The following is a 14,941-nucleotide window of genomic DNA, read 5'->3' on the forward strand; positions in this document are numbered from 1 at the left end:
TAAGCACACTGAACCAGTTGCCCTCAAGGTGCCTATTTAAGACCTACTTAAGGAACGCTGTTCACACAAGTCATTTGTGCTTTTTCGTATGGAACACTTGGAAATAACTTGATAGTCACAGGTGAGATTGCCCAGTTTGCAGTGTGTTTGGTATGTTGTGTGCTGATACATTACATTCATATAGGGTCCACTTCCTCGCCTAATCCCAGGCATATGGTGCTTCCAGATGGTGTTTACATAGCAAAAGAGAGGGAGAGAGACACCCCCCACACACATATACATTCACATTCATGCGAAAGCACACACACTTTTCAGTGTGTAGTTTCAACAATGTACATGCAATAACATTTACACAGATGTACATTCAAATAGATTTTTGAATATTCATGCTCAAGTTATTTTTTTTTTCAATCATGTGTTTTCTTTTAAATATACTAAATGTACTGTGTGAAATCAAGGGCTGTGTTTTTTGTGGACTGCCAACCTGCTAACAGCTGCTACTACACACAACCTAAAAAACAGGACACATGAGTCAACAGACATTGCTAATGTTTAAAAGCATTTTAATGACTTCGCACATATTTAACAGAGGGGGAGGGTCTACAGGTGCAGTTTCATACATCTGAGTCAGGCATGAGGTTACTATACGCCCCCAGCAGGCCTGACATCGCAAAGGATTTCATTCCTATTAGGTTGTGTTTGATTGTGCAGTAGATGACTTTGTATTCATTACAATACATACAGTGACAGAGAAATGCTCACTATGTATCAAATAGCGGGATAATGTAGCAAAAAATAATAATTATTATAATGCGTAGTGCTATAGCCAACAAGCAAGCAACCGTTTTTTTTTTTTTTTGAGTAACTTTACCTTTTTCCAGTAAATGCTTGAAATCCACTTTCCACTTAACAATGATGCTATAGTGTTTATAATACATCTAGTTTTTTCAATACACTGTACTAGAATGATTTGAAACATATATTATGATGCAACTGAGTAGAAAAAACACAAAAAACAAAAAGGAAAATTTAAGGAAGGAAAATCTAAAGAAAACAATGAATTATGATGTTTTTGTTATGTATATAGCAACATTCTTACAGGTCCCAAAAAGTTGTAAGATCTACCATTGGTAATTTACTTTGATGTTAGCAAACATTTCTGCATCTTTCAAACCTGTGATCACTAAATGGCAAATTTGTCCCATGTGGGCACAGCGACTAACAAAGCGAATGGAACTTAGCGCAGGTTTGTTCTTCTGGAAGTTTCTAGTTCGGTCCACTTTTAGGCAGACGTGCACAGTGGAGCTGTTCTGAAGCAGCACTGCCTTGCTCCCCAACAGCAAAGAGAGGACACCCCTCCAAGACAGCCTCACAAAATTGAGGAAAGTGTTTTAAATATCCACACCCTTCGACAACACACAGTTACAAAAAAGAGTGATATTAATAATCAATAATTAAATTGTAGATTTTCAAATTCAATGATAATAAAAACAGAACAGCATAAAAAAACACATCTGGTCCTTGGAATTTCCAAACTTGACTTGAGAGTTCCTCAATACACACCCTAGCTACAAATCTCCTTTTTATTGTATCTTTATATATATTTCTTTATTTTTCATGTAATGCAACTTTGGAACCCAATCAGAGGTACTAGGCACAGAGTGTGGTGTTGGTGTTTTTTAGCTTGCATGCTGGAATATCACTGAAGATGGCTAGATATGAATGAATGGAAAAAAGGAAGATGGAAAAAAAAGGACAAATAAAAGAAAGCGAGGGAAAAGGAACGTCTCCGTTGCTATGGGAACAGGTGTCTACTGCTTCTTCTTGAAGAGACTGAAGCGCTTCTCTTTGTCTTTCTCCTTGTCTTTCTCCCGCTTGCCTGGGCTGGACTCGGTCGTCAGGGTGACGGTTGCCGGGAGCGTGTGAGCACGGCTGGAGGCGGGGGTGCTCTGGTTGCTGGGAGTGATTTCTGACTTTTCAGAGGGGGAGGAGCCGATGGTCGCGTTCTGAATGGCCTGGATCCATGTGTTCATCTCCTCCTGTGCAAAGGTCATTCACAGATGAACAAAAGCCAGAGATTGGACACTGCACAAGCTGTTCTCTACATTTTATACGCTTAACACTACAGATTCAGCTGAGCTAGGCATTAGCGTGGGTTTCAAACATTAAAAATGATGTCAAGTAACAGAATAATCTCAGCATGGAAACAGTGACACCCAGCAGAAGTGGAATCGCTTGGGTTTACTGTGATAGCACAAAACCAGACCACACTTCCCATCCAGGCTTTGTTGCCCATGGATTTACCTCACCGTGCTAAAAAACAGAGCACTTAGCAAAGACTGTTCTCTGACTGAGCTGCTACAGAGCTGAACACCCCACGTTTGTACAGCGCCTTCACACAAACACAGCCAGCAGGCTTCGTTAGCACCCATCAGGTTTAGCTAAGTGCCACAGACAGGAAGTTGCAGAAGGTCCACACACGACATGATCTCTGGCTGTGAGGTTGCGGCATGTCAAGGTTGTTAACTTCATCGTGTTGCCTTGTCTGCCACCTCAGGCAATTTGCTAAGCAGTCTGTTCGACAAAAGCACCGGGCTCGAGTTGCATGTTAACTTACGTCGTCTTTGGCTTGGAAGAGATACTCGTTTCCATCTGTCACTCTGCAAAAGAGAAAAAACAAATTCAGATAACACACTACAAGAACGAGAAGAAAAACAAAAAAAAGTTGCAATATTCTGCTATTGAATGAAGGCCACCAAGAGGCTTAGAGACCGTTTCTCCCTTTACCTCAATTTGAAAACGTGTTTCTTCTTTTTATAGTCGATGGCAACCTCGCAGATGGCCTCTTTGAGGCTGACGGGGACCTCGTTGTGATAAGGGATGCCCTGGCCGGCGTTCTTGTTGTCTTTGTAGAAGCCCATCTCCTGGTTGTTAATCACGCAGTACACGTTATGCCAGGACCTGTGTTGGGGCGTGGAAGGTGAAGGTGAGATGTGGGCGGGGACAACGCGGTGCACCAATCCTCACGCTGCAGCTCTGAGGCCATCCAATGAAAATGGCTCATTCAGTAACAAGTACAGCGATGTGCAAATGGCCCGATGATGTAAGTCTCATTACAGAGGAATTTTGCGCATTGCACAAAACAACAAGGTCATATGCTGCTGGATAAAGTCCACTGAGGTATCTGTCAGAGGAGGTGTAATAGTTTTAAAGCCTATACACCTAATGCAAGTTACTGGAATAATAATAATAATAATAATAATAATAATAATAATAATAATAATTATAATTATTATTATTATTATTATTATTATTATTTCCATTTCATGTGCCTTTTAAGAAACTCAAGGACACATTACAATACACTAGAAAGCACATAAAAAGCCTTTGTAGGCAATTTCAGAAATTAATCACAAGGGCGGCAGTACAGAGTGGGGGCCAGGACCTGTTAGAGGCCTTCTTGTTGTGGCCCTCCCATTCATGCTTGCGGTGGAGGAAGCCCTCCAGCAGGGCGGAGGGTGAGTCCGGGCCCTTGGCCGGCAGAGTGGATGACTGGCTGCCCTTGGCACGCCTGCCCGAGGATGGGGAGGGGGCGGGGCTGGACTCTTTGGAGCTCCTCTCGGGAACACCGTTCACAATCTCTCCATCCACAGCATCCTAATGGAGGTGCGGAGAGACAGAAAGAGACAGAGAGAGAAAGAATGAATTAATTCAAAAAGGAAGTTCATAAACCATCTCTATATGAGACAAAACCCCCAAAAATTACAGAAAAAAGAAATGCTTAATGAAGGTTGAACTGAACCTTATTCCTTGTGCAACCTTGTGCAACCTTACGTCAATGTAATTACTCAAAATTTGTCTGGAGCAAAGAAACTCCACCTGAAAATGAAACTGCTTTTTCACCAACTGTCTTCAACAATAACTCCAATGCAAAACAAAACACGTATTTATAACTAACATTTCCATATACATATAATATATAACTATCATTCGATATATAACTGATGAGGGCAAAACTTTTCTTTCAAAGGTTGTCTTGTGTAATAAGTTTGTTTTAAACCACTTTCAAAATGGCAATAAAGAAAAGAAGCACATGCAAGCATCCAGAATCATTCAAATCCAAATTTGAATGTGAATTGGAATGTGAATGACCAAACACTAGGAAATCCAGAAAAACCGAGGCAGATCCACCTTGAAGCCAAGCACTCTGAAGACCACAAACCCGAGAGGGGAATCAAACACATGCTATTTGTAGAATAATTGCAATTACGGTCACACACAAAAACACACATAGAAAAGCCATGCCATGTGAAGCCTCTTACTGTTACCCTCCGGTGTGCCTCCATACCCGCATGATGTAAATCGCTTTCGCAAAAAGGCATTTTCAGCAAAGCAACACTACCTTTATAAACTGAATGTCATACCTCACATTATCTCATATCACACCACACAGAATGCTTTAAGGCATTACAGGATAAGCTAAGTTTAATGCAGAAAAATGCTTGAGTGCTTGTAGTGTTTCCATTGTGTCAGTAGAACGTAGCTACTGGTGGTACAAACACAACTGAACAGTGTTAGCCACTGTTTCACAGATTTGCAGGTTATATGAGTGGTTCAATTGAACATACCATGGAGGTTGATAATGGACAAACATTGATACATATAGACTTGCACACAAAAAAAGCAGATTTATTATTAAAGCATTATTCATTATTCATGTTAGTAGCTGGCAAGGTGTTGATGTGAATTTTAATATAATATCAAAATTAGGCTACAAAAACCTAGATACCAGTAATATCAAATTACTGATGTAACATAAAATCAAACACGTTTTGGGTTTTTCACCGGCAAACCACAGATCATATCCGAACACATCTGAACTATTTTTAACACTAGAAACAAGTGACTCTTTTACTTACACCACTCTTAATTCTAATATATATATATATATATATATATATATATATATATATATATATATATATATATATATATATATATATATATTGTAGATATATGTCAGTGTTGTATTCAAGGCACGATAAACTCATGAAAAATGCCATTCAGAATATTAAACTTGCCTTTAAGAAATTAACCAAATTAAACTCTAGTACCTGACTAACATAAACAGTACAACATAGACACAGGTAACATGTCAACATGTTAAAATTTATATTCACAAAGCCACAACTATAAAAAAAAATTCTGCTTAAAATCAGAGCATTATGGGAGATGTAGTTTATTGTTCTGTTCATCAAAGAGATTCAGAGTTCAGTGTCCCTATGTCATGGAGGCCCATCTGCGTGTTTAGGGTAGGGGATGAATCACTAACCCGAGGGGACTCCTGGTCCGATGGCAGTCCGTTGTGGGCAACCTGCTCACCGTCTCTGTGAAAAGATAAAATGTATGTAGCATTTAAACTAATGTGGTTATGACAAAGCAACAGCGTACCAGTACAGCCAAACACTACCAGTACAACCAAAATGGAAAAGATGGAAAACCTCTCAATGCTTCTTGTGCAAATTCCAACCGAAAAGCACACGAATGTGTTTAAAGTGACGCACTTCATTTCAAAAGATGACCTTTTTTTCCCCTGTAGCCGTGCCTCAGTCTACCTCGATGGGTGACGGGTGTAAAGTCTTTGAAGAAGAGCACGCTACTCTTCAAAGGGCTGTTCGGTTACCTCTTCTGCTCTTCCAGGTCCTGTGAAGGCTCCGGTGTCGGGGGTTTTCTTCGTCTCTCCTCTTCCTCTTGCAATCTTCTCACTTCCAGTAACTCCAACTGAGGAAGGAAGAAAGCAAAGCTCAACCCATCTGACTCAAAGACAAACTTCACATCCTACGCGCATAAATAAAGCAAACACTGCAAATCAATATTACAAATATTTATAATATGCAGCATAATATCATGTTTATATATAAATACATCGATGTGTAATGGTCCTTTTTTTGGGAGTTAGAAGATCTACATTAGCATGTAGCTAACAAAAAAATGACAAGGTATTATTAGAGAGAATGTTGCACTTGTAACCTGCATATGACCCTGGCAGAAAAGTGGAAGTGGTTCTTAAGTGAAAGCCTCAAACCATGACGGTGTCACGCTCTTCCAAATTGTCCGGTATATACACTTCTGTCTGCTGGCAGGCAACATCCTCCATGTCTCTGGGCATGGTGGGCCCCTCACCGTGGTCAATCTCTCCAGGGCAGAGAAGCGTTCCTCCCAGGTGGCCGCTGACTTCTCGAAGGCCTCATGCCTCTTGATGAGCTTCTCCACCTCATCCACACTCTGGCCCATCTCCCTGCTGGACAGATAGGGTTCCTGACCCAGGAGCCATGCCTCAGCCACCCCTGCATCCCGGGAGAACTGGTGTACTTCTAGAACTGTGCACAGGAGCCCGAGTATGCACACACGCGCACACATACACACACAAACACACACGCACAGACACATGCACACACACAAACACACAGGAGACACATGCACACACACACACACACACACACACACACAAACACACAGGAGACAAGGGAAGTGAGTGTGAAGAGTGCTTTAAAGAGAGTCTGTGCACATCCTCTTTCACTCTGAGCAAGTTGTCTTGCTTTTCATCTCAGAAATGAGTAGAAGCTACAAAAAGTCTAAAGTGCAGGACCATAGTTGCACGCAGAATGTATGTAGTGTGGATATATGTGTGTAGATGTAGTATGTATGTAGTGTGGATGCAGTAGGCTTTGTATGTAATGTGGATGTAGTATGTATGTAGTGTGGATGTAGTGAAGACACTGGCCAAATAAAGAAGTCAACAGCCAGTGGTGAACAGTAACAAAATAAATGTAATTCGTTACTGTACTTAAGTCATTTTTGTTTGTTTCTTTTTCCAAGTATTTCCATTTTTGTAACTTTTTACTTTAACTCCACTACATTTCAAAGTCAAATATTTTATTTTTTACTCCACTACATTATGTGAATTCTGTCGTTCCTTCTGGCGCGTGTGTTCACAAAAAAATGTATCAAACAAAAGAAGCGCGAAACACGCGCACGAATCAGCGTTCAACGGCAGCGCAGCAGCGTAACGGTTAGAGAGAACAGATCCTCACATAAAAATTGTAATTGTATAAAAATAAAAACTGTAATTCGACACTAAACCCAAGGCCTTATCTGAGTGGAAATTTTGAAGTAGTCGAAAAGAAAAATGACTCCTTCGTTTTCAAGCGTCTTCTCTGCCTGCCTCAGTACCATAAAATTTGTTCTTATAAGAATTCCCCATCCAATCTAAGGAAACACGTAGAGGTGAGTTATTTTCTTAGGCCTACTGGTCATTTATCTTAATGAGAAATCTAACAATATATTGCAGCAAACGGTTTCTTTGTGTTAAAATAAGTCAGACATTAGCATTGTGGTTAGTTAGCTAGCTAGCTAAGTAGGCTACTGCTAGTACAAAACGGAAAACTGCCTTAACAATGCACTCTGAATGTAGCTAGCTAGTATTTGCTTTACCATAGTTCATAGTATTTGGACCTTCCAGCTATCTAAATACATTGACATTGTGAAATAATAAAAAATTTGAACATAGCATTTTACGTTAGAAAACAAATTCTACTTTGACAGGTTTTACATGCAGAGCATGGTGCTAAATATTAGATCCTTTACGTTGAATGTACTTAAGTACATTTCAAAGCCAATACATTTGTACTTTAACTTAAGTAGAGGACTAAAGGAAAGACTAGCCTAATACATGTAGTGGAGTAATGTTTTACCTTTGGTATCTGCACTTTAACTCAAGTATGTGGTTTGTGTACTTCGTCCACCACTGTCAACAGCTAAGACCTCTTTAGGAGACTAACAAAAATATCTAAACATTTAGGTTAGTGCTCCAGTCACTATAGGCCAGAGACAAGAAAATAAACTCCTGGCTGAGACCGTGAAACTGCAATGAAACTAACTTTGCCCCACAACTGCAGTGAAACTAACTTTGCCACACAAATTACTTTGAGTAATTGAGTGTACTTGAGTGTATGCCAATTAAATGGGTGTATTTACTCAATCTTAGCCACTCCCATCTGTCCTCCCATTTGTCAATCATGTCTTTCCTTTTGTCCGTCAACTGTAGCAACTTTTCCTTAATCTGTGGACAGAGGCAAGACAGGAGAGATGATTTATTGAGAAAATCCTGAAAATCAAGTACTAATATAATATGCATCAAATCAATGAATAACACTCCACAAAAGCTGAAACACATCTTTAGCAAAGTAAATCTAAAACCTCTAAACACTTCTTCTTTATTTGCATATTATTCACACTACATTGGTTACTTGATATGCATATTATTTGCACTACATTACTTTACACTACTCTATTTGTATATTAAGGGCATGTGTGGTTTTAGTGCTCACCTCTTCTGATGCGTAGTGTTTCCGTGCCAGGAGCGACTTGCCCAGCTCGATGCAGGCAGTGAAGCTGTCATTGCGGGCGTCGATCTCAGCCTTGATGCCCTGGTGGTTGTTCATAAGAAGCTCCACAGATGACACGTCCCTGCAGTGACCAGGTGGGTTTGGGGTAAAGCCACAGTCCAGTGAACAAAGCAGAACACACATATACACACACACACACACACACCTGGGCTTCTCTTGGGCCTCGATGAGACGGATGACGTCCTCCATCCACAGCATGAGGTCACGCACCATGCTGAAGAATCGGAACTTGTCGCCGGTGTCAAGCAGGCGTGACCGACGACCCTCACAAGCCTCCAAAAGGCTCCGCCAGGCGTCCAGAACCTCGCTCTCCCTGCGCTGGATATCGTCGGCCTTCTCGCCCGCATACGCCGACTGTAGACGCGCTGCGTCATCCTGCAGCTGTCTCACCTGTGTGCACCACACAGTGGTTTTTTTTATGTTAAAAATGTACAACAACACACTATTGCAGTGCAGTTGAAGCTGACAATTGTGTTTAATTTTCTGAACGTTGAAATGCATTTGTAGATTGGTCACAAACCTGAGTCCCCAGTGCTTGTATGTCGTGTTCAAAAGTGGTGTGCATCCTCTGCAGTGTCTCCACTGTGTTCTGGTCTCGACCCAGCTCTTCCGGAAGCTTCTTATGCTTGTCGAGGATGCGGCTCAGGATCTCTTTCACGTCGTGGTAGAACTTGTGCAGCTCATAGGAAGCTGCCAGGATCTGCGTGCGTGTGTCAATCAGCTCCAGAAGGTCTGCCCATGCCTCGTTGAGGCCGTCCTTCCACTCTGCGACGGTCGCTGCGTCGGCGTGGCCGGCGTTGATGAGGTCGTCGGCCATGTGGTTAACGGCATCCACACGCTCTTGGCCGATGTTGCCGGTGTCCCGGGCAAACTCGCGGAAACGCTCCTGTAGCATCTGAACGTGGAAAAGTGGGACAGTCTCAATTGAACAGATACAACGCTTTGTTAAGTAATCCTTAGAATGGAAACAGCATTGTTAACATAAACACAGCGTATATTTACATTTATATTTAAGGAATTTAGCAGACGCCCTAATCCAAAGTGACTTACAGAAGTGTTGTGTCATGTAATCATAGAACGCATCTTAGCCAGTACAGCAAGTTAGAATCCAAGATGCCATTGGACACAAGAGTCAGTGCTTTCAACCATTTGGTCATAGCTACGAGGCTACGGGGATATAAGATGGTTTGTCACCCTGCTTATTTTGGCCTGATTCTTCTCATCAGCCTTTAATGAATATATATCCTGAGATCTGAACTATGTAAGGCAATGTTGAGTACAATTTCCTAAATTGCTAAAAATCGTTTTAAATATATATAGAAATATACACAATTGAGTAAACATGTGAAGTGAGTACAAATTATTAATTTTTTTTACAAAATAAGAGTTCTTGATAGTCCTTTCAGTATGTAGACTCAATGTTTACCAATGGATCAGTGAAGCATTTTGCCTGATGAGAGAGAGAGAGAACGAACAAACAGGTGTAGTCTTTCACTGCTGTCTTGTCTTACGGTAACATGCTCGTAGTCTTGGCCCAGCTCATGTGATCCTGCCACCACCTCCCTCTCTGCGATCCACTGTTCAAGGTCATCCACCTCCCGGTTCAGCTGGAAGAGGCGGAACCTCTCATCCAATTTGCCCCGCCTCTCCTCTGATAGGTCCTTCAGCCCAGCGTACAGCTTATCCACCTGGGACTGACGCATTCCTATCCTCTCACTGCCAAGCAAAGACACATCAGTACAGTGAACTATGTGAACCATCAGAACTCAAGTCAGTTCAGAAGAGAGATTTGTTAAATGAGAGTTTCAAATCAGAGAATGTGTGTCCAGTTTTAATTTCTATATTAATTTGAATTGGTTCCTTGACCAAAAGTCATGATTTTCTAGCTAAAGTGGGGGCAACTATGGGGAGGGAGAGGGCGAGGCCTGTACCTCTCCGGGTGATTGTCGGCCACTAGGCCGCGGCTGGTCTTGGAGAGCTGGTGGACGGTCTCAGCGTAGTCCTCCACCGCTTGCTCTAAGATCTGGTGTTTCTTCAGCATGGCTACAGAGCTCTGCTCATCCTGAAAGAGAAATGCAAGGAACGTTGTCACTCAGAGCAGCCATACAAAATCACCCACCAACCAAAGCCAAAAACGCCAATCAACCAATCCTGTATTAATTACGCTAGCATCAGCAGTATTCATGACTACAAACCATTCAGCTCAGTGATGCCACGCCCCCCACCCCACACCTGACCACGCCCAGTGGTTTCCCACCTTGGCTTTCTCCTCGGACATCATGTACAATTCCTGCTCGCTCATCCAGGCCTCGGCCTCAGCTGCATCGAAATAGTACTGCTGCGCCGTGTGCGCCTCCTCCAGACGCACGTGGCGCTTTTCTGTCTCCTGCTTGAGGAGGTCCCACAGGGCCTGCAGGTCGGCCAGACGAGCCAGGATGGCTTCGGCGCTCAGGCTGTCGTCTGCCAGGATGCTCTGGCTACGCTCAAAGATGTCATCACAGCGTGGCTGGTGGCCTTGAATCTCTTTCTGCAGTGTCTGTGGAATAGGCAGCAGGGGGCGCTCAAGTTTACTACATGTTATTATGTAGGAGCAGTGGGTGTGGACCATGCAGTCTGATGTGTGTGAAAGGATGTATTTGGGCAATGAAAAAAAGGTTCTAGGTTACCTGGTTCTTCTTGATTAGAAGCTGAACAGTCTGTAAGTTGTGGCCATGGTCTGTTGAAGTAGCAATAGGCATCCTCTCCTCAACCCATAGCTGCAGTAAAAAAGGAGAAAAAAAAATTTCAATTAATATGTAAAACCACAGACACGTTTCTCACAGGAGGCAAACACACCCTCACTCAACTCACAATCTCATCCTCCATGTCGCGGTTGAATTGGTGAATCTCCCTGGAGGCCATGAGGAAGTTCTTCCTCTTCACCAGTGGCTCCAGAAGTTCTTGGAACTTCTTCTCCACCACCTCACGCCGCCCGTCCACCTCGTCCGTGTCCTTCCCTTCCTGACGCAGCACGTGTGCTTGCGACTGCAACTCCTCCACCTCCCTCTTACGAACCTCCACCTGTTTCTCCAGCATCTGGAGGCAGATGGAGCTCACTTATTACACTCTGGGTAGACTGCAGTGGCATTATATGATTACTCATTTCACATTTTTACACACCAAATGAGACAAAGAGGAAGCTGACTCAAAACCCATAGTCGAATTTTGCTGTGATGTTTTTTTCTTTGGGTCATATGACCTACAGCTGCATCACAAAGGAACCTGAGTCCGGCGCTATACCATCCTACCTGTTGCTTCTTTAGCAGGATGTTGACACTGGTCAGGTCCTTGCCGTAGTCGTCTGACTGGATCTGTCCCTCCAGACCGCCGAGCCACTTGTCGAGGTCGGCGCAACTCTGGGTGAAAAGCTCGGCCTTGTTGGCATCGAACAGACACTGGGCCTTGGTCTGCGTGGTGGTCTCAAGCTCCTCCCACTGCCCCTGGAGTGACTCCAGCTTCTCCTTCACCATGGCCTCCATCTCAGGCTTCTCCGACACCAAAAGCTTCCCATCCTATGGAGCGTGGGGGGAGAGGGAGAGGGAGAAAAGGAGATAAAACAGAGAGGGTGGGAGAGAGCAATCAGAATAGTTGCATGGATGCACATGTACACAGCGTTACATTTTGTTATGTTAAAATTTCATGAAATGGCTTCACAAATCAGCAACACTTGAACACTCATATTACATAATTCTAAAATATTATGACTGACCTTCTCGATTTTGTCCAGCCACTCCTTGTTGGACTGCATTTCCGCCATAAATGCCTGGTGCTTGAGCCATTTGCTGTGTAGGTTCCTGGCTTCGTCGTACGACATGTCCTGAGCTGTCAGCATCTTCTCATTTATCCACAGAGACAGCTTCGAGGAAGACAACAGGACTCTTAATTATCTCACTCATCATAAGTGCAGTTGATGTTTGCATGAAAAATTGTTCACTGTCATCAGTCAGCATGCAGTTTACATGCAGACGGTGTGTAAGTATGTGAAACCGACTGGTTTCCCACAGTGTTAACATGTGCTAATGTGGGGTGGCAGCAGGTGAGCTGGCGGTTCTGGTACCTCTTGGCACTCCTGCAGGAACTTCTGCAGGTCTCGGTTGTCCTTCAGCCTCATCAGCAGCTCGACGGCCGCTTCACGGTTCTTCTTATGCCTTTAGGGCACAGGTCAAAGGTTGTAAATATGGCTAATCACAACTTAATCATCATCACAATCCTTGGGGACAGCAGGCTATGTGTATAAATGCAGGATATTTGATGGATGGATTCAAATAAATAAAGGTTAATAATTTAAAATGTGATTTGATTTGTGTGTTTCAACAGTTAAAAGACTGTACTTTATGGGTGTGTATGTGCATGTGTGGTCATTACCTGTCATCAATGGAAGTCGCTCGCTCCTGAATTCGCTCAGCGTTGATGTTTCCGTCACTGGCCAGTCTGCGGCCAGCCTCCACCACACTGTTGATCTTCTCCTCGTTGGCATCCATAGTTGTCATGAAGTCCTCCTGCTTCTTAATGGCAGCTTCCGCACCCTCAAGAGTGGTGGGCATCTCAGTGTGGGCCAGCACATACTCCTGATTAGATGAGAGAAGATATGAAGTTGTGATCAAAAACTAGAAACGTATTACTAGACATGTTCAACAATGAATGATGAGAATTCAACCACCCAAGGGAAGTTAATTGTTTAATTTATGTACTTGATTGTTGAGGAAGGCCTCGGCTTGCTTGGTGTCTCTGAGGAACAGCTGGTAGGCGTGTGACTGTGACAAGAGGTTCTGCCGGTTCTCCCACATCTTATGCAGCTCGTTCCAGCCGGTGTCGAGAGCTTGCAGCCGCTGCCTCAGGAACATGTACTGGGCGTCTGTCTGGCCCTGGGTCACCATCTCGCCCATGTCCCTCATCTTCTGGTAGTCCTCCTCGTAGTTGTTGATCTCGTTCTTGATGCCCTCGTGCTGGCCGAGCAGCTTCTCAGCCTCGGCCAGTGTGTTGGGCATGTCCTCGGAGGCGATGGCTGTTTGCGTGCGCGACAGCCACGATTGGAAGTCATCGAGCTCGCGCAGGAACTGCTGCAGCTTGCTGGCCTCACCCAGGGAGGCTTCGCGGTTGTGCAGTGTGGCCTTCATTTCCTCCCACACACCGTCGATCTCGGCCAGCCTCCCCGTGATGGCCTTGGCCTGCTCTGGGTGCTCGCCCGCCAACCGCTCCGCCTCGCCCCGCAGGTCGGCCAGCTTGGCCTCGATGGCGGCCAGGTCACGTTCCATGCCTGTCAGCTTGCGCTGCAGGGCCATCACGCCTGTCAGGTCGTTGCCCAGCTCCTGTGTGGACTCGATCACTTTGGTCTTCTCACGGATCCACGACTTGGTCTCGTTGCACTCCAGGTGGTAGTTCTGCACACCCAGAGCTGAGTTCAAAGACTCCTTCTTCTGATCCACAAGGTCCCGGAACTGGCTCCATCTACGGAGACAGACACGACAGATTAATGCTATTACTCAACATTTCTAAATGTTGTATTATATATTTGAAGGTTCTTGTGCACAGCATTAAAATAACCATTTTGTTCAGCAGTTATTGACTAAAACTGCATTTGGACTAAAAATGCATTTGGTCATGGCTTCTGCAGCTTGCAGGCCGGTTTCCTGTATATGGGTGAAGCACAGACCTTCCCTTCCCCTTAGGAAGTTGGCTCTAAAGCCGCCCCATAAAATCATTTGGAGCTTGGGTCTTAATTATGCCTGATAAAGCCCAGGGCTGAAGTCTTGAACATGCCTTGTGTTGAGTTTGTCCTGCTGGGCTTTGATGTCCTTTTCGCCGGGATGTTCACTGTGCATGAGTTGCCTGGCGATCTGGTTGACCACGGCAACACGGGATGCTTGGTTGTTCATCTCAGGCTCCAGACTCTCAAACCTAGGACACAAGAAGCCATGATTGTTTAGTCATGTGGCGCACTTACATTTCTCAAAGTCAAAAAGGTGCCCATGTGTAAAGGTTTTCGAATCTGAGAGAAAAGGAGGGAAATTCAAAAGCCCTGAAGGAGCTTGACAGGTTTGTGCTCCCTGGCCTCATTATAAGACCATCCAAATGCATCTAATGAATCTGACTGCATAAATCATTTTGGGGCAGCACATGTGAGAATGTGCATATGACGTGTCTTGGTCCTGACCAAAGCAGAGCAGTGGAGTCTTGTTTCGGTTCTCCTGCTAGGTCTGTGTGACTCAGCAGGAACATCTGGTGTCCTAAATGCTCCTAACGTGCCATTTCTGTTTCCCTTCAGTCCTCCCACACAGACCTCTCACATCACCAAACAATGCTTTTTCTAACTACAATTCTTTCTAATGGTCCTGGCAGTCTTACATTTGCAGGGGTCTTAAGAGGTCACTGGAAAATTGATTGTGATTTTAAGAATGACCCCAAGATCACAGAAGGTTAATTTCTCCAACTAA

At 43.9% G+C, this 14,941-nt stretch overlaps 1 protein-coding gene across 4 annotated transcripts in view; it reads right to left on the bottom strand.

The window, feature by feature from the left end:
• Positions 1 to 546: 546 nt before the first annotated feature.
• sptbn1 (spectrin, beta, non-erythrocytic 1) overlaps positions 547 to 14,941 on the bottom strand; it is a 53,644-nt gene continuing 39,249 nt past the window's right edge. For 2 of the 4 annotated variants that reach the window (XM_077023501.1, XM_077023502.1), the window contains 22 exons: positions 14,268 to 14,405; positions 13,199 to 13,955; positions 12,873 to 13,075; positions 12,565 to 12,655; positions 12,217 to 12,363; positions 11,756 to 12,019; positions 11,319 to 11,543; positions 11,135 to 11,224; positions 10,726 to 11,004; positions 10,400 to 10,530; positions 9,980 to 10,184; positions 8,989 to 9,363; positions 8,614 to 8,858; positions 8,391 to 8,529; positions 8,038 to 8,122; positions 6,184 to 6,380; positions 5,684 to 5,781; positions 5,333 to 5,387; positions 3,446 to 3,657; positions 2,788 to 2,961; positions 2,618 to 2,660; positions 547 to 2,039 (listed from right to left, as the gene is read on the bottom strand). In XM_077023501.1, the coding sequence (XP_076879616.1) occupies positions 1,812 to 2,039; positions 2,618 to 2,660; positions 2,788 to 2,961; positions 3,446 to 3,657; positions 5,333 to 5,387; positions 5,684 to 5,781; positions 6,184 to 6,380; positions 8,038 to 8,122; positions 8,391 to 8,529; positions 8,614 to 8,858; positions 8,989 to 9,363; positions 9,980 to 10,184; positions 10,400 to 10,530; positions 10,726 to 11,004; positions 11,135 to 11,224; positions 11,319 to 11,543; positions 11,756 to 12,019; positions 12,217 to 12,363; positions 12,565 to 12,655; positions 12,873 to 13,075; positions 13,199 to 13,955; positions 14,268 to 14,405 (4,381 nt within the window). In that variant the 3' untranslated portion in view covers positions 547 to 1,811. Of the gene's footprint in view, positions 2,040 to 2,617; positions 2,661 to 2,787; positions 2,962 to 3,445; positions 3,658 to 5,332; positions 5,388 to 5,683; positions 5,782 to 6,183; positions 6,381 to 8,037; positions 8,123 to 8,390; positions 8,859 to 8,988; positions 9,364 to 9,979; positions 10,185 to 10,399; positions 10,531 to 10,725; positions 11,005 to 11,134; positions 11,225 to 11,318; positions 11,544 to 11,755; positions 12,020 to 12,216; positions 12,364 to 12,564; positions 12,656 to 12,872; positions 13,076 to 13,198; positions 13,956 to 14,267; positions 14,406 to 14,941 lie in introns of all 4 variants that reach the window. The other 2 variants (XM_077023499.1, XM_077023500.1) reach the window with 1 other exon arrangement.

This window comes from Brachyhypopomus gauderio, chromosome 12 (genome assembly GCF_052324685.1).
Source record: "Brachyhypopomus gauderio isolate BG-103 chromosome 12, BGAUD_0.2, whole genome shotgun sequence".
Classification (NCBI taxonomy): Eukaryota; Metazoa; Chordata; class Actinopteri; order Gymnotiformes; family Hypopomidae; genus Brachyhypopomus; species Brachyhypopomus gauderio.